Source organism: Rhodnius prolixus, unplaced genomic scaffold, assembly GCF_049639745.1.
Source record: "Rhodnius prolixus isolate KJV_2025 unplaced genomic scaffold, Rpr scaffold_1, whole genome shotgun sequence".
Classification (NCBI taxonomy): domain Eukaryota; kingdom Metazoa; phylum Arthropoda; class Insecta; order Hemiptera; family Reduviidae; genus Rhodnius; species Rhodnius prolixus.
The window spans coordinates 31,614,456-31,640,521 of record NW_027411581.1 but is presented as its reverse complement, the minus strand read 5'-3'; the positions used below and the strand labels follow the sequence as shown (position 1 = coordinate 31,640,521).

Below are 26,066 nucleotides of genomic sequence, written 5' to 3'. Positions count from 1 at the left end.
TCCACACTACGAACAAACGTTTGTGTAATTAGCTCCCATTTCTCTGAGATGTGCTGAGAATTAAAAGTGGCGAGTCATTTAGAGACTAATTGAGAATTATACTTTAGAATTGAATTAGAAGTTAAGCCGTTTACTAAAGGTATCTATTCTTAATTAAAATGTCGACTGAATTTCAAATAATTGTTTATTAGAAAGAAAAAGGATGCAACTTACAAGGGGACAATATACATAGGTTACTAACAATAATATATATAGATGGTAAAATTTCAACCCATTTTTTAAAATTTTATTTTATTGGTTGAAAAATGTTAGACTCGAGTCTTGGAGTTTTTTGTCTTGCATCCTAGATCGAAAAATAAGTTAGTTGTATAATGTGCTGCATTTCAATGTGTTTTCTATTAGGTGGAAGCTAAAAATAAGGTAGTATACTCCTGGTGTATGTTAAATCGTAAGGTTAATATGGTGATTACTAAACGTAATAAAAACAAGACAAATTTTACATCACTAAGTTCTGAAATGAAGCTCGTGAAATGTGTACTATAAATGTCCCAGCCCGTTCCCGCTTTATCGAGAAAGGAAAGTATTCGTTGCTTAATCAAATGTTTCTTAATAGTTTTTAATAAACAACCCTGAGGAAAGGGATTAGCTTTGCGGTTAGTATATTGGATTCCCGGGTTCGAATCCAGCTGCTGGTTCTTTTATTTTCTTTTCCTAGGAACTGGACATTGTTGTCTACAACAAGAGAACACTGTCCGGATGCCGTCAGTGCACTGAAAAAAGCCCGGTCGCCAATAATCTTAGCTTTTGACGCGCCTTAAATCATTTTTAAAAAAATAAATGCCCTTCAATCGCAATCCTGAAAAATGAATCATTTTTTTAAAAAAAATCACTATCAAAAATATAGAAGAGTGAGCCAAACAATTACGTAAAATTTGTATAAACAGATTCTGTTTATATAGGCAACGTGGCTGAGTATTAGTGTCTGAAAAGATGGATTCTGTGTGACACGTCGGAAAAATTTCCTTGTTTGAGTTTACCTTTATCTGTACACGTTGCCTCTCACTTGTGCTCTTCGTTTGTGTTCTGGCATACTGTAAGTACAATTCTAGGGAGGGTCTAGTGATTATTGTTTAGTTATCAATTTCTTAGTTTTCCTTAATCCATTCATGATCTTTCACAGTGTGATGCTGTTGAAGAATCCCAATTATTTTTCCGACATGTTCGTTAATTAGAGCTGATTATCAAACTCCCGTATGGTGTAGCTTAGTGTAACGAAGCTGAATCGATCTAGGATGAATGAATGCCAGATTATTTTTTTAATTTAAGGCTCGACAACATTTGAGGTCATTGGCGTCCGGAGCTTTTTTCAGAGCACTGTTCGCAATTTATCTTCATTTGGATGTGGTTTAGTGGTGGCGCATTGAGGTAGTGGTTCTAGATAGCTGCTTGTGGGCATTTAACTCTAAGCTGAAGGTCTCCGGTGCGCTCAAAACCATACCATTGCTGCCATGGAATTTTATTGGTAATCCTGGTGGAAATGAATTTAACTCTTAGCTTGATGGTCACCGGTGCGCTCAAAACCATACGCACTGCTGCTATGGAACTTTATTGGTAATCCGCCTCCTGTTGGAAGTGAAAACCCTGGCCTTTCATCGTCTGTTACAGAATTAAACAGGCAAGTTTTTGCGAAGTGTAAGATGTGATCTTACTACACCACCTATCCCGAGATCATTTTTAAGTGAAATTATTTTTTCCCCAATCATAGGTTTACCTTCTGGCAGAGCGACAAAAAAGTTTTATTTTCATCATCTTTTCTGGGTTGTGTTGCCGTCAAAAGAATATTGGATTATTGAGACGAAGGTTGTTTTTTATAGCAACAGATTCTCATGTTTAACTAAACAAAACTAAGTACAATTTCAAACGTATAAATTCAAATAAATTTTCTTGAATTTTTATTTTGTTTTTATAGGCAAATTGTTAAGATTTTGTACTGATGAGATTGATGCACAGTTTTTTAACCATTTCCTAAAAACAAAATAAAAACATTTTGAAGTGCAATTTAAATATTTTAAAAACTAAATCAGTATGCAATGGTTATTAGTAAGCATAAACCCTGAATTGTATGTATTCCCTCAGTCGAAAACTTGGCAAAAATCAAATATAAAAGACCAAAGTAGGAATAATTTCTCATTTCCCTCTGTAATGAATTCACAAAAAAAAATGAGAATAGTACTCTGCTTTACTTATTACAATTATTCCTCAATAATAAATCTGCCACTTTTTTTCAAGTTTATTACAATTGTTATATTAAGATTTACTATTTTAACACTAAGTATTGTGTCAAATGTATAAACCTAAATATGTATATTTTCATGAATTTTTATTATAAGTTTTTACAGGCAAAAATAATTTAAAACATGCCTATTACATTAAAGCTCGTGCTAAGTATAACTTTTTTTTTTTCTGCAGATGTCAACTACTCACCATCTTCATTGTTCTATATCTCATTCTTTAATCAGAGAATGGCATTCTATGAACACAAGAATGTCACCTGAGAATTTAATGTATCCTATTTTTATTGTGTAAGTAACAATAAATTTATTGCTTGCAGTATTCATCTAATTTTGTACAAAACAGTAAAAATATAAGAAAAATAATTAAGAATAGTAAGCGAAAGGATTTACCAAGTTCTTAGTCAAATACTGAGATTCCTTCGCGGAGATCATGGATCGAATCCAGCTGCCGGCCCTGAAATTTTCAATTCCAAGGAGCTTCTTACAGCTCACTGTCCGGTGATGGATATTGTTATCCTACACTGAAAAAAGCTGGAGGTCCTAACACGCCCTAAATTAAAAAACAAGAGTTATGTGGATGTTTTATAATTAAAAATTCTTGAATATGCACATGGTTAAGGTGACCAGAAGTCCGAATCAGCCGCAACATCCCCAGTTTTTACCATGATTTGATTAGAAAAAATTTCTGAATTTGTCGTGGATGGCACGTTTTTTTATGTTTTTTCATGAAAAGAATGCAAGAAATTAATTAAACTAAACTTTTCAAAAGTAGCATCTATGAATTTTAATTTTGACTTCACTATGAGCAGCTACAAAGAGGTGGAGTTATTTACTATAATGTCCAATTATATCTTAAGAGCCTAATTAATACTAACAAATCTTATTGAAAAGATGGTTAGAACCGCAGTGATGGATAATTTATTTGATTTTATCCATATTAACGCGTTTGTTGTATCCCTGACTTTAATCCATCATCAGTCAGATTAATTTGTTTGGTGTGAAGATTTCAACTTCAGTTATGTTTCGTCTCGCACTACACTTGCTTACTGATTGCGGCGGTTACATGGGTACGTGTGTAATGTAAGTTTGTTGTTAAAACTGCAATGAATCATAAACTGAGTACATATTTTTACTCAATAATTTTACTATCAATTTCCTATCGAATTGAGAGTATCTCAGTTCTATATTTTAGAAGATGAAATGAAATTAATCAGCTTGGAAATTTTAGTAAGAGAAAGTATCGTGTAATTGTGCAAACTTTATTTTTATGATATCATTATTTACCGGAAATTCATAACCTCAAGCGTATTAAATTTAAATTAATAACAAACAGGCACAGTCAAGTAACGGATCACAAGACGTCTTCGAGGTGGTAGTAGGTTTGGATTGTTTCTTAATCTCTTTATTCATTTTTCTTATCTGAATAATTGCAGTTTTCTTCTTTGAAAAAAATATAGTTGTTTCATAATAATATATTTGCTACAGCGCTTTTATTTATACATATATTGTTGTTTGGTTATATATATCTCACCTTTTTTTGTTAGAGAAGATGACAATGCCATGGAGCAGATTTCTAGCATGCCAGGGGTTTTCAGATACGGCATAAATTCTTTAATTAAAGAATTGGGACATTTAATACAATTGGGTCTGAAATCTATTTTAATGTTTGGTGTGGTGTCCAAATTACCAAAGGTAAGACTGATCTTTTTTTTTTTTTTTTTTTTTTTAAATTTATATACATTGTCGATGAAACTAAAACATCTTGACCATATTTTTCCTTACTACTGCCACTTCTAAATAGCTTACTTTAAATACAACTGTTCAGAGGTACTAGCAAGCAATATTTTTAAAATATAAATTTTCAAATTAATCACAGAATCAACTCTCATATCTCCAGAGATTAACTGTTTTTTTTTTTCTTTCTACCCTATTGTTGCAAGAAATCAGATGTTGAAATTAGTAGTTTGCTCCTGCGTAATTCAATGTCATTTTATTATCCATAGTTTCAGTATTCAAGAAATTGCTAAAAACTGTGTCTTATGTGATATAAAACAAACAATGCTTTTCTGTAAATTACACTCTATATTAATTGTTCTTCAGGATGATATCGGAACTAATGCTGATTCAGCACTTAATCCAGTGATAAAGGCTGTTCCCGTTATTAGGAAAACTTTCCCTGATCTTATAATTGCTTGTGATGTAAGTATTTATATAAGTTACATTTCTTATGTAATCTGCTTGTAGTTAATGTTTTATAATTATGTGTTGTGATTTCTACAACTCTTTCCAAATTTGATTTTGCAAAAAAATGTATATGGAAGCGGGCACAAAACCAAGTGAATAGCATATAGATCTATTGCATTTTAAAATAGTAAGTGAAGTGATTCGTGAGATGTAATATGTTAAAAAACGAAATTTTCTAGAGCTATTCAGAAAGCTGTGATGAGAAGAAGAAGCTTACAGCAGATATTTACATGCAAAAAGCTGTAAACAAACTAAACTATGCTTAAAAGGTTGATGAATTTAAAAAAACAAGTTTTGGGAAATATTATTTGCAAAAGTTCAACATGAGACAAATTTTTAAATGTCTTACTAGTGCACTAGTGAATATTAACTTGCAGCAAACCTCAATGATGTTCGCTTATTTCCAGCAAATCCCGAACGTCTGTTTAGGTATATTTACTCATTTTTAATATGTTAATGCTGCAACGGTAGTGAAGAAAAGGGAACGGATAAGGGAAGTATCGGATGAGTGCACTGGATTTCCACGAGAGAATCCATCATCGTTCTTAGTCAATGTTGTCTGAAACGAGAGAATATTGTTCGGCAATAATACATGGGGCGTCCCCATGTTCAATTTTTTGGCACTTCCGTAGAGCTGTATTCTGTACGTCCATATTGGGGCAAGTAGAGCGGTATATAGTGTTCGTTTGTTCGTCAGGGTTAGTTTTGATCGTTTGTCGAGTAGTCTTTTCAACATTTTATACCTCAGATTGAGGTCAATTCGTTTGAGTCTCGTATGGGGGTTCCATGTTAGTCGTTTGTCAAGATGTAGTCCGAGATATCATACTTGTTTAGTGATTGGTATAGAAGTATTGTGGAAGGAGAGAGGAGGCAGAGTTTTCTTATTTAGAGTGAATACTATGTATTTAGATTTAAATTCGTTCACTTTTGTGATTCTCCACTTTTGCTTTAAAGAAATAAAAATAAAAATAACAGAGTGGTTTGGGAAAATGCAAGTACAAAACACGTCCATTAAAAAAAAAAAAAAAAAAAGAAAAGGAAAAAATGTACAGAAATCAATTTAGTAAAAGACAAGGATCCAGAACGTTGCAGTTGAGTTTTCATATTAAAAAGAAACTAGTTCAGGAGAATTGAAAACTATTAAGATTGTTTAGTCGCTAATGGATTCTGCCAGAAGAAACTTTTGTTTACCAAGAAACTTATGCCCCAGAATCAGAATCTCTATGGTAAGAACTGTATTGGTAATAGCAGTTCGGAAAGAAATTACCGTCCATCAGTCAGTCTATTTGAATGGAGCACATAAAAAAGAAATAAATAAGAGGATCTCAAAAGCAATAAGCTTTGTAAGTAATAGTGAGAGGAAAATATGTTGACAATAATTTCTAATTTCAAAAGTGATATACATTCCCTGAGTGTGCAGTTGAAAACAATTTTTGTTTTATGTTTTTATTCATTTTATAGGTATGCTTGTGCCCATATACTTCTCACGGTCATTGCGGATTGTTAACTTCAAACGGAAGGATAGATAATGAAAAAAGCATCAAAAGAATTAGTGAAATTGCTGTTTCTTACGCAAAAGCAGGTAAAAGTCTTATAACAGCTTTTTTCAATTTATCAATTATCATTTTAGCTTCAGCATTTCTAGTATTCATTTTTCCGTCATGAGCTTGCTCTACCCGCAAACGTACAGTTAAAGTGTAACTTCTTTCTCCTGAAGTCCTTAGAATGTCGTGTATTTGTGTGTGAATGTGTGATCGTATGGTGTGTCTGGAATGTACGTGTGGACTTGGACCTTCTTTGGGAGCGTTACTACCAAAGAAGCTGTTAATGTACTTATAAATCTGTTTTAATCGTTATTTCCGAAATAACTTTTTTTTCTTTCTTATTTGCACATCAACTGATATGATCATTAGCGTCTTCTTCCTTATAAAAATATTTCTCTAAAAGTAAGGAACTAATCTTTTGTTTTTTAAGTAATAAGAACAAAACCTATAATTAGAGGATAGAATACCTACAAGTTTTAGTGCATGTAGCATTAATCGACCACCCTTCAAAAATTATTTTTTTTATGTCTACGTATTAATTGTTTGGCAGGTTGTCATATTGTAGCACCATCAGATATGATGGATGGCAGAGTTGGTGAAATTAAGAGAGGTCTAAACAAAGCTTCCTTGAATGACGTCAGTGTATTATCCTACGCAGCTAAATTTTGTTCTTCTTTTTACGGACCTTTTCGTGACGCTGCGAAATCAGCTCCATCATTTGGTGATAGAAAATGCTATCAGTTGCCGCCAGGAAGTAGAGGCCTGGCGACACGCGCTGTGGTAATGACTATTTCATGTCTCTTTTTTGAACTTGGTTTATTTTATGAATAAATAATCATTTTTCTCCTACTTCTTTGACGTAATTAGTTGTAGTAGTTAAAGAGAAAAAAAAATCAAACTAAGTGTTGAAATATTAGGAAAACTATTTATTTGAATACAAGTACTAAGATTAACATTTTAAAAGGTATCTGGATCTTTGTTAGGGGAAGTCGATTCTTGTTGAATCTTACCAATTTACCTCTGAAGATTGTTGAAATTTCGAAAGCGGTAAGAATAATGCTTTGTATGATTTATGAAGTCAATGTTATATTAATCTAGCTCAGTGGTTGACAATCTGGTCTCTACCGACCATTATTGGGCGTTCCAGCTTTCGTGGTGGGCGGTAGGGATTTTTCCAAAATTGAAGTACTTTCCTTTTTTCAATTTAATTGAATTTTTAAAAACATAAATAGAAATTTTTGAAGTATTGCATTATTTAAAACATTTTCATTAGGTTTTCATAAAATTCTTTGTTTTTATTTAAATTTCTGAAAATATACTATTTGTTTCTCCCAGTATAAGTTTAGTTCACGTCATGTAAATGAAACTAAATGCGCTATGCATTTAATATACTCATTATAGTCATTATTGCTAGGTTTATACCTAGCATTAGTCTGGCCATAGTCATTAATTTATCCTGGTCAGTACACAGTTAGATTTGTGATAGTAAGTACGAGCCTAGAGCTTCAAACATAATGCCCATTCCTCAAAAAAAGAAATACTTGGTGGTTATTTCCAGATTTTCTGAAGATGGGTTGCATAGAATCTGTTGTAAATAAACAACTCTCAATGTTTTCACTGAGCCATAAAACATTATCCAATGAGACTATGAAGCCAAGTCGATTGTTTTCTACATCTTTCTACAAATCATCCAAATTAATGAGGACAAGCTCATTGAACATTTTCAGGAAATGTATAAAAAAATTTCAAAATCGTACAAGAATCATTGCATCATGTAAGAAACAACATGCATCGAACGAAGATATGGATAAATTGCCTCATCACAATTCACAATTAATTGCAAAAAGTGGAAAAATCTACCTTTGAGAATCTGTAATAATACTGTAACAAAGAATTTATTTCAACAATAATGCATCAAGATATATCTCAAATTTTAAAAACGTTTCCCGTTAGCGATAGCACAGCAAAGCAACGAATTGAAGAAATGGCAGTTAATGTTAAAAAAAACTTTCAAGTTTTCTCCAAAACTCTTCATTTTCCGTGCAATTTGGCGAGTCTACCATTGCAAATAATAATGCTTTATTGATGCAATCTGTACATTATTTTAATGAAAACTATACATTTCGAGAAGAAATGCTATTTGCAATAAATCTCATTACAGTTACAAGAAGATTATATTTATTTAATACAGTGAAATCATACTTTACAAAAACAATATTCCTTTGAATAATATTGTTGCATTTGCTACTAATGGAGCACCATCAATGGTAGGCCGCTATCGTGGAATATTTGTTTTTTAGAAGGAAGAAGAGCCAAATGTTTTTGTATTCATTATGTTGTGCATAGACAATATCTTGTAGGTAAACATCTAAATACAAGTCTCCATTCATCATTCAACGTAAGCGTAACAAGAACAGTGCAAAAAAATGGTTGTGTTTCAACATTGCCAGAACAATAATGATTTTATTACGTTTAAATTTCTAAAAAGCTTTTGAGGTAAAGTTCGCTTTCCCAAATCTAGTATTTTAGTCGGAACTTACAAAATCAAAAATTTGAATCCTGAATTATTAGCTTGAGTTTTATTCCTTAGGCCAGAGATGTAGATGAAGGAGCTACTATGTTGATGGTAAAGCCAGGCATGCCATATCTAGATGTCGTTTATGAAACGAAGAAGCAGTTTCCGCAGTATCCCCTTTTTGTTTATCAGGTAATTTACTTGATGTGCTGGAAAATGTAATACTTTTTTCTTAATAATTTTGCTTTTTATTTCTCATTAATATTTCAATGAAGGTTTCAGGTGAATACGCTATGATTTTTCATGCTTCAAAACAAGGTGCAATAGCATTACAATCGGCTGTTGAAGAAAGCCTCACAAGTTTTCGCCGCGCAGGTAAAATATTTGATATTGGTGGGTAAGGCCATACGCACATTAGTGTTTTTTAAACTATGCGCTAGAGCCAAATGATTTACCATTATATTACGATGTTTAACATAAATGATAATCACCAAAATAAGCACCTGTATTGATAAAAACAATGCCTCAATGCATAAAAAGGAATTCTCCAGATCGACTCGCAAGTGTTCACATTGCAATCCCTTTAGTATTCAGGAGAAGGTCTTCTTGAAAAGCTCAAGCCGTTGTCACAAATAGTTGATAGACCTATTAAGTTTACTTGAAAGCAAAAGCACACCGAAAATAAATTTTAAATGTGAGTCACCATTTCAGGAAGCATTTTCAGTATCGCTGACCCTTAGTAAGAACCGAGATCGCTATCATATCAAATGTTCGAAATAGTGATTTCCGATAGTTCATGTGATGTTAGGGGCATAGAACAATGCGTTGTATTTTTGAGGTACTGCTGGCAAGACGATGTGATCTCTTACCTGTTTGAATTCAAGAAAAGATGGGATAAGGCGAGCAGACTTGTTTTTGTATTAATTTAATTTATCCTTCTAGGGTTCAAATTTTTAAAAATTGGTAGAAAGTGGTCATTCCAGAATTTTCTTCTGTTAAAAACAACAGCAACTAGTTGTGATTTTACTGATGAAAATAAAATTCGCTTCAATATTGTCAACTAAAAAGCAAAAACGAAGATTAAAAGATGCACCAGACGAAATTGACCTCGAATTCATGTAAAGGAAATTAAAAACTGAATTTCTGAAATGGGGGCTAGGTACGAACTAAAACCGAGTATTTAGTAGTAAAATGAAATCTTGAGGAAAGCTTGGAGAGAAGGCCAGAATATGCGATAAGTAAGCAAATGTAAATGTGAATTATTTTTGGACAACGGAAAATAAAATAGACGGGCAATGCAAGAAGGTATTTGGTTCTTTGAAACGACAAAGTAAGTACTGTAAGTAAGTACAGTAATTGTACTGTAAGTATCCCACACATAGATGCCATTCTTTTTTGCGCAGCTGATTCTAGACAAAGACAAAAAAAAAATTATAAAAAAAATGTTGAAGCAGAGCGAAAACGTATTATTTAATCTATTAAGCAATTGTATCAATAAGCCAAGGGTGGACTGGATGTGGAACAACGATGTTAGGAGAAAATGGGAGTAAGAAACAACTTAGTACAGGACATGTCGTGTGACGAATGGACGTTAGAATACAGTAGAAAGAGGCATCCAAGAGGTATGACCTGAAGAGCCCTGCAAAAGGGGACAAATTTTCTTGGATCTAAAGAAAATCCTTGAAGGAGCAAAAGCAACATTAGAAAGAAAACTTGTAGTAAGAAAACGATATATGAGTGTAACAGATTGCTTTTCTGTATTCACAATCCCACAATTGCTAGCAATAATTATAAAATATACCAGTAAAAGTAAAGTAATCGCCTATTTTTTCAGGCGGGGCTTAGCGTCCAACCACCAATTAAGTATCATGGACGGGGGCATGTATTTTACTTTAAGAATTTTTGTTTTATAACAAATAAAAATTAGCCTTGCGCGAGATTCGAACTGGGGATCTCCCAATAACAAAACCAAGCTCATAACCGCTAGAGCAACACCCGCCCCAAATATACCCATAGTTGAGTTAAGTAGTAATAATAATAAAGGAAGTTAGTCTTTACGATTGAGTATGCTTCTTTTTAGTTACTACCTCAAATTCGAATAACTTCGTGTGCTTCCGGCCTAAAGATTAATCCGCTTGAAGCAAAATATCAGCAAAACTTATTTTTAATCATGTTAATATATTTTTATGAGATTCTTTTATTGCTAAAATGATTTACGAATAGTAAACATAATTTATTAGAGGTATATTTTAATCTAATTATTTTTTAAAATATTGAAAACAATTTTTTTTTTCGTTTTACCTTTTTATTTTTAGGAGCCGACTGCATAATTACATATTTTACACCACAGATTTTGGAATGGCTAGCACATAATGAGAAGAAATGATAACTGAATAATTAATGTAAAATAATTGTGCGAAAAGATGTTTATTTTGGTTTTACAATTTTGTTGGGAATATAGAAAATATTTTTATAAATGGATTTTATTAATAAAAAAAATACACTAGTAAATTGGATATTATTGTTAATAACGATAAATACTACAAATAAAAATTACCAAGTGCCAGTATTTTAAAAGAGTAGATTCGTTTTTATGAACTGGATGTAATTATAGGTGACAATCGAATTACCTAAGCTCACTACCACTCATTTTATATTTATACACTTTGCATTACGTATGAATATTTTATTTTTGCATTATTTTATCACATTGTAGGCGATTACATTCTATAAATTAACATGGACACCTCAATAAATCTTCAGTCCACTGGGAATTTCACTTTTAGGCACTGACTGTTCAATATAAAACTGGAGAGATTTGCTCAATGCGCTGAATATTTTCTCCAAATTAAATCGCTTTCTCAAAGTAACTCAGTTAGATTCACTGTTCCTCGAATGTTTACTGGTAGAGTCTTCACTTGAATCAAGTCTCCTAACGCAACAAGACAAGGAGCAATGGCATCGCATTCCAAGTAATGCAACACGATCTTTTATTTAATTAAATTTTGAACGAAACGAGTCAAGAATTGTTTTCTTCGACAAAAACTCTTTTCACCACGTTCACTATATGTATTGTCTTCATTATTTCATTAGAAGCTTTAATTTAACAGAACAAACTTTTTAAAAACGCTTCTAAAAACTGAAGAACTGCTTTCACTTCAGTTGTCAAGCTGCATTAATAAATGAAAGTTATACAAAGAAAAACATTTACAACCGCATTCCGTACAGAAATTTTTCTACGACCAAAGTGTCTCTAGAAAGCAGCAAAATGCAGCTGGCTACTTGTAAGTTTCTGCAAATTATTCAAGCAGTAGCTTGAATAATATCACCAAATGATCAAATCAAATGATGGTGTGGATCTGACCAAATGATGAATATCACATTCTATATCTAGAACCAATTCTACGCATATCTAGAATGACATTCTATATCATGCACTACGAGTAGTCATAAGTTTAGCATTCTCTGAAGAATAATTACCTTGTATTACCTAATAGATTTAAAACTACTAAAACAAATAAGAAATCGCCACTTTTATTTTAGTGTGATTCGAAGAATAAGAACAGTTTGTAAAAAATATATTAAGAAAATGGATTTGCTCAGAGATCACCGCTTTGGACTCGTAAACTGCGAAGTCCTGCATTTCAATCCAAATGCGTTAACCTTAGATTTCTTTGCCTGGGAGCCTCTATAGCTCATCGAAGATATAGAATGTAGTCTATAGGGAGAGTTCCCTTTCTAGAGGCTATCAGTGCATTGAAAAGGCTCTAGGCGATGATGCGTCTTAAATTAAAAAAACACATGTATATATAAACATCTTTTAAAGAATTCAGTTGTTCGAATACTTTAGTTAGAAAGATTTTCGAGGTGCTCTTACTTCGAAAAATAATTTTAATGCATGTTCTGTTCGCGAAAAAATAATGTTAGCGTTTTCTGGGTCAAGTACTCACTTTTTTTTTATTCCCTATCAGCGAATTGTTCTTTTCAGTTCAGGAAATTTTAGTGAGATTAGGGATACAATAAACAAAACAACCAGGGAAAACTTTACAAAATATTTATAATTTTACTAGTAAACATCATAAATAATTTGATGATGCCCTTTACTCTTTTGTATTTGTTATCAATTACTTGCTTGCAATGCTTTCTTACGCTTTAAATCAAATGTTTTCTTGAACTGCAACTCACTTTTAGTTATCCCTAGTTTTTAGTAGCCACAACATTGCAAGCTGAAAAACAAAATAATAATAATTTAAAAAAGGTAGGTAGCAAAAAATAAAAAAAGAAATCAGTAAACTTTTTGCAAACACTTCCGCTACGTTACACACTACGCTTTCTTGATGACGGATTTACCTTGAATCCTTCTGATCCTATCAAAACACCACTTTCAATTCAAACGACTGCAGTTTGATTTATAGATTGCTACGCAACCAATAAGCAGAATTTGAAAGAGACAGAAAAATGGTGTGGATCTGGAGCATTCCTCGACTGCCACGTGGCTCCTGTCAAGTTTACCAGCCAACCTGATTAGTCTACAGCCATACCGAAAATCCAGGAATATACTTTTGTCAACTCTGAGCACTTAATTTGATGTAAAAATTGAATATCTAAGGTCAGCAAGTAATTGCCTAGTTGAGCAATCCAACAGCCAAGGGTGGTAATGGATTCATAAGGCATAGCACTGCTATTTTTACTGTTACAATGTATTTTGTCCTACTTTATTATTTCTTATCGTACTTCAGCGTCCACTCTAGCACCACTTCGTACAAAGTTTTAAGTTTTTAAAGAAATAGTGTGAAACGTTTTATCTCTCAAGATTGAATAGGCGAAAAACTCTTAGCATTAATGCATTCCGCAGCGAAGCAGGATATTCAGTTATCGTTTCATAAAATTAAAAATTTAAATAATTTTTGATCAATAATAATAAATACCTCATTCACTAACTCCTAACTTTAGCAGAAAACCTGTCAAGTACGTGAGTTTTTTTGGAAGTTTTCACATCTTTACCTTCATCATCGTTCTCATTTAATATTTTATCTTTAGCTTGCTTCATCTCATGTAAGAGCGCCTGTTAACATCAAAAATTAAAAAAAATACTTCATAAATCAGTGAACAATAAACTCATTAGATAGCCATGCTTAATGGTTGAAATTGGGTAATGTTTTATTGACATTGATCACTGTCAAAAAAATATTTTTTCTTATATTTTTTTACATACTTAAATGATTAATTTTTTTGCTTAGGATTTTATCAAATTATTAAAAAATCAGATATTTAAATTCGCACGACTTTCCCTCACAATTCTCAAGGTTGTAGCTTACAAAATTTCTTCGAACTTCGAATTATACTGAATACAAGTTTATATTATAATATTTAGGGGAGATCGAAGTCCCGTTAACAAAGCTTACTTCCATTAGAACAACATCTTCACCAGGTTGTCAGAGAATGTGAATGTGTGTGATTTGATGTGGTCATGCCCACGCAACCCGTGGAACGAAATAAACATTTTATAAATTCTAATTAATTAATTTTTTTAGTTTATTTATTATTTTTCCATTTAATAAATATGGAATTAAAATGAATGAAGAATTCATTTATCAAGGAGGCGAGAAAAGGATGAACGAAGAGAAACTGAAAAATAGGCAAGAATGAACTCTTACAGTTTGGCGGGAGAAAATTTCAGTTAAGTTTGATGAATGGAATCCTTGAAGAACGCAGGCATTGAAAGAATGACGGTAGGGCACATATCGTGTATAATTAAGAAAGGAGACAGAAAGAATGTAGCAACTTTAGAGGGGTTTGTGTACTTAATCCATTTTTGAAGATATTATGTAAATTAATAAGAAACAGGTTAGGAGAAAAATTCTACACACCACCGGAACAATGCGGTTTTACAGCAGGAAAATCAACCATTGATAATATTTTTACAGTTAGAAAAAAACGAAGCACGTTTAAGAGATGTAGAGATGGTCTTTGTGGATCCTGAAAAAGCGCAGGAAGTGTTTCTCGTGTTCTCCTTTTAGAAGCCCTTAAAGAAGTAAGAACAGGTGAGTCTCTCTCGTATCTAAAGACCTCTGATATAGACGCGTCTTAAATTAAATTAAAAAAAATAACTCTCTGGCGATATAAAATTCAGCTGAGGAATATTTTTTCAGGGACCACATTAAAACTACAGAAATTGATTCATTGAATGACGCTTTTATGAGACAAATTAATCTTTAAAATACCTTCTTTCGAGTTTCCTTCACTATTTTCTTTACTTTAGCAGCTCTAGCAGTGTTTCCTCGTTTCTTCTTTCTTGGAGTAAAATTTATTTCAGGAGGTTTCAAATTCTGGAACAGTTTACACTTTAATAATTTAACTTATTTTTTTTACAAGAAGATGCCAATTCAATTTAATTAAAAATAAAAAATTGAAAAAAGTTAGCAACAAATAAAATTCTTCTCAAATAAAATGTTTATGTGAGATGAAGCAAAAGTTTAACGCTAAATTTAAACAAAAATATCCACTTTCTTATCGGTTTCTCCAAAACGGTCCATATTTTATGATTTCTGATATTTTACGAAAGGTCTTGTCAAAATTTCTACATTGAAAACTTTTTTTAATTATTTGTTTCTGCATTATACTTCCTCTTACTCTAAATAAGGAAAGTTTTGAGTTTACACAAAACTTATGAAATTAAGATTTTACCGAAAATATGAGTTTCAAAGTTGTTGAGTGAGAAGAATTTGTTTTAGAAAATAATCTTTGTCTTCAGACATAAAAAAAAAAAAAACTTTACTTATACATTTGTCTACACAAATGCAGTGGTCTATAATATTATATTATAATTTTACCTAAACAAACATTTACAAAGGGATTATTAGTTAGCACTCCCGGAGGGGCCGTAACAGTTGCTAAGCCTCGAGCTTCTTCTTCGGGTTTCTGAGAGAAGGGCATTGCTGGTTGCACGAAAACTGGTGGGTTTTGAGATTGACCAATGGGGCACTGAGGAATTGGCAGAGGTGTTCCGAATGTTCTTGTTTTTGTTTTTTTAACTTTTTGGGGAAGACACTGGAAGGATAGTTCCTTTTTGTAAGTCATTAACGAAGTGGACTCGCTGTACATGGAGGTTTACCGTGTGGTCACTAGAATTACTCATCGTAAAAGAGAATAATGAATTTTTTTTTTTGCTAAATTTATTTTAACTGTACATATATACATTTAGCAAATGTGTATTTACAAATTAACATTTGAAATGTGTCACAAAGCTAGTACAGTGCCACAACCGGGATGACAATGAGAGGAACCAACAAGCGCTGGAACTCTCTAGGAACTTGTTGGAGGTTGGGAAGCAAAGTGGTCACGTGGCTAACACCGTTTTAAGCGACGTGGAGGATTGTCAGGCTGGGATGATGTAGATAGTGATTAAGCCAGGAGATTTGGGTGAACGGAGAGAAATATAGGAATCGAGTGGGATTGACTCATTGATGGAGGATGTGGTTAGAGACTTAAAATGGTTAAGATTCAGCAGAAGACTTTGGATTGAAAAGATTGGATAGGTTGGATGTTAGATGGTTTGGTAGAGCCCCACAATTCTGCTCTTCATTGCACCTTATTACGTACTTCATAAATTGTAAGTTTGTTTTGTATTTTCATGGAGTATTTCGGTCCAAGGAGACTCCTTAGTAGTCCGTAGCGTCTAATCAGTTCTTGCCTTTTAAGTCTTGTGTGTGGGTTCAGGTTAGAGCTGTCTAAGTAGAGCCTTTGATAACGAACCTGTGTGGAAGTCGGTAGGTCGGTATTGTTAATAGATAGTGGAGGGCAAGTCTGTCTTCGTAAAGTAAATGTCTTCTGAATACATTTGGTAGTGTCAAGTTCAACTTCCGGACACAATGTACAGGAGAATGTTTTACAATCAAGTACCACTTGAGATACGGTACTCACAAAAAATCGACACAAATAGTCCACTAATTAACAAAAACTTTTAATTTTAATAAACACAATAAATAATCGCGTCTTGCTTAAATTAGAGCAGAAAGCTGACGTTTTCGTTTGAAAGACGTCACATGTTCGATACGTCATTTGAAAATGGTTATAAGTATAAATAAAAAAGCGAGCAACAAATGCAAAACAAAATCTGAAAAAGAAAATACTTCACTTACAAGAAGTTTAACTTTAGCATTTAAGCGCTCTTTTAAAGTAGGAACGTCCATTTCTGCCAAAGTTATTGGATCTAAGGTAATCATCTCTGGTTGAATTTTTTCAAGAAGAGACTTAACTTCTGCTTCCCTTCTTTGTGATTTCGACTGCATAGGATTAGCTTCCAAAGCATCATAATTAGGTTCACCAGCTCCTGTAAAAACATCAAATGGGCTTCATTGAAAGCATTTTTGTATTTTTACTTGAAATAAAAGACAAATATTACATTCTAATGGAATTATTCGAAAATAATGACTGCAAAAACAAACCTGGTACTAGAATACTTGAAAAGCCCGAAAAACATCCCAAGCCCAATACATCTTCATAAGGACAAAACTCAATATTTCTTATTGGTGTTAAAGCTTTATGACGCAGATAAGGTTCAGATACTTCCTGAATATGACAATTCCTGTAGATCTAACCAAATATTTTTATAAGTAAATATTAGCACTTAAACAAAATAACATCACATATAGTAATAGTAATAGCTTACATCAACATGTCTTCCAATGGAAGCGGCTAGTAATCCTTGCTGACTAAATGACAAATCTGAGGGTGCACCTCTGAGTGTATAGTGTTTGACTGGGCCCACTAAGGATCTAATATCCCATATTTTTAATTGTTTATCAACTGAGGATGTTGCCATGTATCTGGGGGGAAAAATAGTAATAGTTTCAAAACTTTATACAATTTTTATATTCTCTTATTCATTGAAAAAAATAAAAAAAAGAATTTGGATCTTTTTATTTGGAAAAACATAATTTGACGTTGACATTACACTATAATGGCACTTTTGAGAAAAGTCTGCCCTCATCCTTCCCCAAAGAAAAGTGTCCTTATACAAATTTTCTTGAGAAAATATATTTTTATTTTTTAATTGGGCTCCCGGATTTTTTTTTTTCAAGTACTTGCCCTCCGGACAATATTTTTTCGACACAGATAACAAATCACCGTACATCGAGCTATATGAAGCTATAGGAAGAGAAACTCTTAGGACCAGCAACTGGAGGGATAGAGTTATACTAAAATGATAGATCTACATCCATGTTGTCATCAGAGAAGGCAGAGGTTGAGCACCTAGACACTAGACAAATAATGAAAAATAATAATGAAACAAGGAGAACTTACGGAAAAATAAATATATAACGGGCGCTAAAACTGGTTCATAGTGACTTTCGCCAACTTATTCACAGGATCCTTCGAAAATTGCATCTTTACCACACTTATATCAAATTTCTTCAGCACCTTTGCTCTCCCAACAACCTTCTTTTAAAATCACCTCATTTTTAGACTACTTTCTTAAGCATATATAATATTTTTAACCCCTCTTTTTGAAACCCTAATTAGTGAACCTCTTTCTTGCTTTACAAAATAAATCCTTTAAACAATCCTTTGAATATGCTAACAATCTTTTGGAACACAACGGACTAATATTTAACAAAATCGAACTAAAAGTATTTCTACTTGACGGACGAATAAACATTGCTCTCATTCGGAAACCTCTACAAGTTGATCGTACTTTCACATAACTTATAAAAGACAGCTATTCCAAACCGAAACTCCCTAAAACACTATTTTCTCTCACCAACCACGTTTGAACTCATCTTTGCATTCTATCCATAAAACTTAACTCCTCAGTCAAATATCTTCCCACATAATTTTCATTTTTTGTATTAAGTTTTTTAATGGTTACTTTACAATTACCATTTAAAGCTAAATTCTTGTATTTTATTTTTTTTTCTGTTGGTACACTTCTATTTTTTCTAAAATGTCCATATGTCATCCTTTTCATAAAAGGAAAGGCATAAGCAAAAATATTATGAATGACCAAATAAATTAACTCTAACTTGGATACATCCTTAAAGTCATTCTTGACCAAACGCACTACACGGGTACCAACGAGGAAGAAGAAACGGTGAACGACTGAAAACGGGTCCAAAAAAGCACAATTTCAGCGTGAACTAGTGCACTTCAATGAACGAGTTTCCTCATATCTATTGTATGTATATTTGTATTATTCCACTTAGATTTACTTATGCGCATTAACTTACTTTCCCGTGTGTTCTATCGCGATTCCTTGAACTCCGGCCTTGTGGCAAAGCATTTGCACTAAAGGCTTATCAGTGCTGGGACTCCACATGCTTACGACACCTTAAACATATAATTAACAACTTTTCTATCAAGTAATTATTTTCAGGCAACATAAAATTGTTCCTCACCTGAGAGAAAAGAGAAAGTAAGAAGAATTTAGCGATTTTTTTCAAATAGAGTTAGCGAGTGCATAAATCTTTCCCAAAACCATTAAAAGTTGTACAATATATGAATCATTGCCCCATAAGAGCAGGAAGTACAAAGAATTTTACAGAAATAAGAAATTTCACAAAATCTAGCAGATGAAAGTAACTTACATTGAAAGCGGTAATAGTGCTATAAACGTGCTGAAAAAAGCAAAACTATTAAAAGGAAGTGGCATTTTTATTAATCAAGATTTGTCTGCGTATTCTAGAAACAAGAGGTCTAAATTACATAAACTTCGAAAAGAAATTATGCGTCTCAATCCTACTCTCAAAGCCCGATTGCGAGATGATTATCTGCTAATAGGAAATGTACGCTTTGATTGGTCAGATGGAAATGAATTAATAGTAGGAAATGTGAATGGTGAGGAAATGTTAAGCAAATTGGTAGGTGCAGATATATCGGCCGTTGTTCGCCTAATAAGCTCACACACGAACTCAAATAAATGAGAAGAGTCTGTCTGTCAAGTTCAGAATAAAAATGATGGAAAGAGTGAAAAATATGTATTTAGAATTTTATCTTATAATATTGCAGGACTTAGCAGCAAGAGAAATGATTCCAGTTTTTTCAGATTTATCAAAACTTACGATGTATTCCTTTTATTTGAAACTTTTATTACCGAAGATAAGATCAACGGAATGGATTATTTATTTGATGGCTTCAAGTTATCCTGGATACCAGCTTCTAAAAACTCAACTTACGGTAGAGGCAGTGGTGGTCAACTGTTTGGAATTAATTTGAAAAGTCCTATTGCTAATATTGCTTCGTTCAATAAAATAGGTAATTTCGATGTCATTTATATTAATAGCGAAACTATAAATGTTTGCGTAATTCCGATCTATCTGAACTATGGCAAATGGGAGGAAGAATTTAATTGTTTAAAAAGTAGCCTGTATGAGAATACTTTGACCAATTTGATACTAATTGGGAATTGCAATGCGCACATAGGAGAAGCCCAAGTACTTCCTGCTCAACTATTGAACCAATCACAATGTACCTTAGCTAAAAAAAGGAGGTCGAAAGATTCCAAAATAGACTCTAGAGGTAAGCAATTTCTCGAAATGTGTGAAGATGAAAATTTTGTTATACCTAATGGACGTACTTTGAATGACCAAAGTGGCGAATACACATATATTTCAAAAGTTGGATGTTCAGTTGTGGATTTTTGCTGTGTAACTACTCCGTGTTTGCCATTTGTTCACGATTTTAAAGTACTGGCTGATACATTCTCTGATCACAAATATTTTTAGGAAATCCAACTCACAGGTAATAAAACTATTGTATCTTTCAGCCAACAAATTATACAAACAAGTACGTTTAACCAAAAGGCGGGATTATTATAATGATTTAATTATCAATTTGAAACTGGTTAATAGTAATAAGGAATTTTAGAGCATTATAAATAAAATTAAAAAAAAGAAATTTATTTCGAGTTCTTCCATAAAAATAGAAAATTGGGTCAACTATTTTGAAAACTTACTAAACCCTCCTTTGAATGCTAGTGCTTTTTCATATGCTGAAGTATTTACTGTAGATTAAGATTTGGACAAAGAGTTTTCGAGCGCGGAAATTTTGGAAGTGGTTAAAAATTGTAAGGATAATAAGGCTCCGGGCCATGATAGAGTCCCTAATGAATTTTATAAGTACGCTCCACCGGAGTGCATTAAGAGACTGAGATATATTTTCAATAAAATGTGGAATTCATGTGAAATTCCTGATACTTTTAAGGAGGCTATTATTTTTCCTCTCCACAAAAAGGGCGACATAAATATCGTAAATAATAATCGCGGCATTTCACTCATCGATAGTATCACCAAATTATTTGCTTCTATATTACAGCGCAGACTTGAAATGTGGGTAGGAAAGAATAATATATTAAATGAATATCAAGCGGGCTTTCGAAAAGGGTATTCCACAAACGATAACCTTTCTAATCTTTGCAGCATTATCCATTGTAAATTCCAGGAAAAAAAGAAAGTTTATTTATTTTTTATAAATTTTCGCGCAGCATTTGACTGTATTGATCGGCGTGTACTTATGTATAAACTTTTGAATTATGTAGTATCTAGTAAGTTTGTTAATGTTATTCGAAAGCTTTACGAGAAAACAAGAGCATCGGTATGGACTAAGGAAGGTCTCTCAATGAGTTTTGAAACCAATATGGGAGTAAAGCAAGGTTGTGTTTTATCCCCACTCCTTTTTTCGCTTTTCCTTAACGATCTTATTGACTTCATTGATTGGGGTGGAGTCAGGGTGGGTCGGCAGAAAGTAAAAATGCTTCTCTTTGCGGACGATGTAGTGTTTTTTGGCTGAGGATCCTGTCTCTTTGCAAAGAATGATAAAAGATCTGGAAAATTATTGTGATACCTTTAATTTTGAAGTAAATTTGTCCAAGTCTAAAATCATAATTTGTAAGCCTGGAGGTGGGAAAAGAGCAAAAAATGAAATTTGGAAATTTAGAAATAGCACTATAGAGGTTGTACGCAATTATAAGTATTTAGGAATGAATTTAACCCCGAGTCTTGCACTGAATGTTCATTTAAAGGAAAAACTTGCTCTCTCTAAATTTAGCATTAATAGCTCATGGTCTGAAATTGTTTGTAATAATAAAATTAGTTTAGATAATAAATATGAAATTTTTAATGCCACCACTAGATCAGTAATGTGTTATGCCTGTCAGATTTGGGGGTTCCAAGCCTTTGATGAAGTAGACAAGCTTCAAAGGTATTTTCTAAAAAGATTGTTTGTACTTCCAAGAAATGTGCCGAATTATGCCTTGTATTTTGAGACGGGATTATCCCCATTGTATTTGTTTACATTGAAGCTGCACATTAATTATATCATTAGAGTGCTCGAATTACCACCTGACAGACTTCCATTGATGATGGCAAAAGAAATAATTAGCAGGAAAATTTATTGGTTTAAAGAATGGATACATATATCAAATAAACACAACTGGTCAATCAATTTAGAAAATTTAACAAGTAGTAATGTCCGAGAAAATTTAAATTTTATCCTTAACCAAATTGAATATGAATTTAAACAGCAATTTTTAATTAAAGCTCAATCCGCTATCTACCATACATTGTACTCCCAACTCACTTATAATTTAAACAATAGTTATTTAAAGTTAAATAATTTTGAACATATCAAATTTTGCATTAAAATCAGAACTGAGTCATTGCCATTAAATTATAAACCTTGGTTTAAAGACAGTAATTTTGTTTGTTCCTTGTGCAATCTAAATGCTATTGAAGACAAGTTTCATTTTCTAGCAGTGTGCCCAATTTTAACTGAATTTAGATTAACCTGTTTTAACAGGAGCCAATTAGACAATGAACAATGTTTATTTTATTTAAATGGCGGAGACTGGATGAGTCTGGTTAAGTTTGTTGCAGCGGCGTCCTCCTACAGAAATTTTTTAGTTAAAGAATTTAATTTTTAGTTAGAAGGGGAATGTTATTATTAGTGTAACGAGTATGTCTTTTTGTTTATAGTATTTATTTCTTATAATTTGTTATTTTGTCCTATTTTTCTTTGTTTTTTATAATTTCTAGTTGGATAACAGCTTGACAGACGGTCGAAAGATCATTGTCTAGTGATGTTTTTTGTACATGTCTGTATGTACTTGAATATGTAAAATCAATAAACGTCTTTATTCATTCATTCAACTTACATTGAAAATGTGAAGTAATCAAGCAAAAAACTAAGTTGAAGAAATATAGTAGTTACCTTTAGAATGGCCTAAACATACAACTGCATTGTAAGGATTTTGAGACATAACAGCTATTCGACCACACTTGGAGTGAAATTCACTTATTAGTTTTCCAATTGATATATCCAACCATTTGATCCAGCCATCTTCATTCTAATGACAAAAGAAATGTGGATGTAAAGTGGTTAAGTTCTATGAAAAATTAATTTAGTTTTAATAATCGAAAATTAAGGGAAGGGTTTTTCTCAGCGGTAAAGCTGTAGACATACAAATCGGAAGATCCGGGCTCAGACCAAGTTTACTACCATCAGATTTTTCTCTTTTTAGAATCCCGATTAAGATTTCAAACTGTTACTATAAGAATGTACGGTGATGTCCTCGGATGCCAAGACAAGAGATGTTGACGCACCTTAATTTATTATTACTACGCTACATAAACCAACAAAAACTGTTTTCTTATAAAACAGCAAAATGAACGGTTTCATAAAAATTAATCCGACATTAAACAGTTTAGCTAAAAAGAAAAAAAAATCTAAGCTGAAAAAAGTTTTGACCAAAATTAACTACATTAAAGTACATAATAAATTTACTGTAATTTAATACATTTAAAATGTATTGCCTACTTTTCAAGAAGCCTTTACCTTCAACGACCTATCAAGGCTCATGGGCAGAGGCAGATGGCTAACATACATTCTTCTAACTTCATTTCTCACATTAACACATAAAACTAAATCCAACGTCAAGACAGAGATTCGAATCCACTAATACAAAAAGCTTTGTGGCCGTACCTTTAATTGCTCAACATCCATAACGCCTTGTAAAACAATAATTTTGTTTTACTTACTACAGTACTAAGAAGAAAATGATGAGGTAGAAACGTCATTTGTAGAACTTTGTTAAGCTGTTTTAAACAGTGAAGTTCCACACCCTGATTGTCGTATATGAATACCCAATTTTTTTGCGCCACTGCAAACATAGTTTCTATGTGTAACCATCTACAACATTGAAAACCATTAATAAACTGTTTTTTATTCTATGGTTGTCTATAGCTATTGTATCTTATTCTATTGATTATTCCAAAACTTACTGTAAATCGTAAACTTCTTCCATGACATTAATTTCACAATGTAAGTTTTTTGTTAACCAATCTATTGCCGCTATATGTCCCTTTCTTCCCCCAATTAATAAGTGTCTTCCATTTCGAGTGTAGTCTATCCTAAAAATATAAAAAAGTTGCAAGAGTAAAATCCTTTAAATTTATTTTTATACTGCTGACACTTCCAAGAAATCATAAATTTTTTTTAGACACTAAGATACATCACAAGCCTCAAAAAATTACGATATATTTATTGCATAAAACTCATTATTGGCAAATCTAAAAGTAAGCATAAAGTTAAGACGAAGTCCACTGAGTTCCATTACCTATAGGGACCAAACGATAAATCCAAACTGAAATGTTTTGTAGCACTTGTAATGTCCACATGCTTAGCTATTTCCTTTTGGCTGCAGTGCTTTGTATCTTCTCCTTCGTCTGGAACTAGATATCTAAATAAAATTAATTTTACAGGAGATAATTACTGAATCAGAAAATAACAATTAGAAATTAATTTTCTTGCTTTAATGCTTTTTTTTCATTAAACGAAAAAAGAGGAAATAAGCAAAAAAATACAAACAATTTCAGTCAGTAAACAATTTCTTGCAGAAAATGAAACTAGCAACCCATTAAAAAAAAAATTTATAAAAATTTCACAATTTCAAATTCAGAAATACATTCATACCTTGTTTTCAGTTTTCTAGAGGTGTAATTTATTAGTACATTATGGACAAATCAATTCATTAATGGCTAAAGTATTCAGTAGTACTTAAGTTTTTTAGAACTACATATGTCTGGATATTGTTCTTCATATCATAGTATATAGGCTTTAAGGTATAATTTCGTATAATATAAAGGTCTGTATTAAAATTTAAAAAAAAAAAAAATACCCTGCTTGTTCCGTGAGTAAAATTTCAGATCTTGCTGCCTGCTTTTCTGACCACTGAATAATCTTCTCTTTTCTAATTAATTTCTTTTTATGTTCGGTGCTTCCTAAAAAGGAGGTATTTTTTCTAATTCCATTTCCTCTGCTATACTTTTCCAATAAACGTTTAGGAACTGTCAAATCAAACTTCTTTGTTTTCTTCCTCGTGGAGACTAATTTGTTTTTCTTACTCTGATGTCCAGAAATATAGCTTTGATTAAGATCCACTCCAGCCATAATTCTCTAACTGCACTTTTTCTTTAGACTATAAAAAAAAAAAAGGTCATCAGAACGTGTTGAATACTTACGGCTCAAACAGACTGTCAAAACTGATTCAATTGTTAACCAATCATGAAACCTTCTCTTTAATTTTAAACTGCATTTTCCAAAAATTACAACAGTGTTACCACTGAAAGTAGAATTAGAAATGGCTACTTATAAAGACAGCTATTCCAAACCGAAACTCCCTAAAACACTATTTTCTCTCACCAACCACGTTTGAACCCATCCTTTCCATTCTATACATAAAACTTAACTCCTCAGTCAAATATCTTCCCACAAAATTTTAATTTTTTTTAAAGTTTTTTAATGGTTACTAAGTTAATGGTGTGGATTTAATGGTTTTTTAATGGTTTTTAATGGTTAGAAGTGGAGAGATTCATAACTACTAGAAAAGTAGTAATTAAATCTGTGAAATAATCAGCTTTGTAAGAATAATTAGATACATTAGGTGACTTAAATACTCCATTAAAAAAAACAACTGATACTAAAGTTTTTATAAAATATTAGATAGATTAAAAATGTGAAAATATTTCGCAACTTTTTTACCCTCGGCACAATTCTAAATTCCTTCCTTCTGGCACTACAAAAATAGCTCCAATATGTTTCAGAATGTGCATTTTCAAAAATTTTGAGACATATTATTAAGCAGCAATGCAGTTATTCTTCGTTTCGAAATCTTCTATTTTTCTGAAGCACTGGTGTTGAACCCGTGTTTTTTTTTTTGTACCTCTGAACAAGGAGTTCTGCATCAACTAATCAACTAATACCAGGTATCCTCTAACATCTGTACCAGGTATTAGAGGATACCTGGTACAGAATTATTCAAATAGAAATAGAGAGAGAGAGAGAGCAATGAACTTATAGAAGAAAAAAAATCCATAATTGGATCTCCAAAGAGGCCTTAGGAAGATGCCGGGAGTTGGGGATAACCACTCCACCAGATAAAAGGAACCAGCGCTGTTTTAGGTGGAAACCGACACT

The 26,066-nt window shown here is 32.4% G+C and overlaps 2 protein-coding genes across 5 annotated transcripts; one reads left to right on the top strand and one right to left on the bottom strand.

Moving 5' to 3' along the window:
* Positions 1-11,113, top strand: Pbgs (Porphobilinogen synthase). 3 transcript variants are annotated; one of them, XM_074137379.1, is made up of 9 exons: positions 1-139; positions 2,470-2,582; positions 3,839-3,986; positions 4,395-4,493; positions 6,000-6,120; positions 6,633-6,862; positions 8,673-8,789; positions 8,873-8,972; positions 10,913-11,113. In XM_074137379.1, the coding sequence occupies exons 2-9, from the start codon at positions 2,470-2,472 to the stop codon at positions 10,981-10,983; spliced, it is 999 nt and encodes a 332-aa protein (XP_073993480.1). In that variant the 5' UTR covers positions 1-139; the 3' UTR covers positions 10,984-11,113. The 3 variants fall into 3 exon arrangements, with proteins under 3 accessions (XP_073993480.1, XP_073993472.1, XP_073993467.1); XM_074137371.1 differs by lacking the exon at positions 1-139 and adding an exon at positions 396-420; XM_074137366.1 differs by lacking the exon at positions 1-139 and adding an exon at positions 964-1,093.
* A 1,522-nt stretch (positions 11,114-12,635) lies between these two features.
* Positions 12,636-25,802, bottom strand: LOC141458755 (WD repeat-containing protein 46). 2 transcript variants are annotated; one of them, XM_074137153.1, is made up of 13 exons: positions 25,632-25,802; positions 24,769-25,068; positions 24,208-24,330; positions 23,873-24,001; positions 23,630-23,780; positions 22,803-22,938; positions 18,827-18,926; positions 17,269-17,425; positions 17,045-17,192; positions 16,739-16,929; positions 14,822-14,926; positions 13,526-13,662; positions 12,636-12,823 (listed from the first exon to the last, which is right to left on the bottom strand). In XM_074137153.1, exons 2-12 carry the CDS (start codon positions 25,038-25,040, stop codon positions 13,534-13,536), a joined length of 1,641 nt encoding a protein of 546 aa, XP_073993254.1. In that variant the 5' UTR covers positions 25,041-25,068; positions 25,632-25,802; the 3' UTR covers positions 12,636-12,823; positions 13,526-13,533. The 2 variants fall into 2 exon arrangements, with proteins under 2 accessions (XP_073993254.1, XP_073993243.1); XM_074137142.1 differs by lacking the exon at positions 25,632-25,802 and having other exon boundaries at positions 24,769-25,143.
* Between the last annotated feature and the right edge of the window lie 264 nt (positions 25,803-26,066).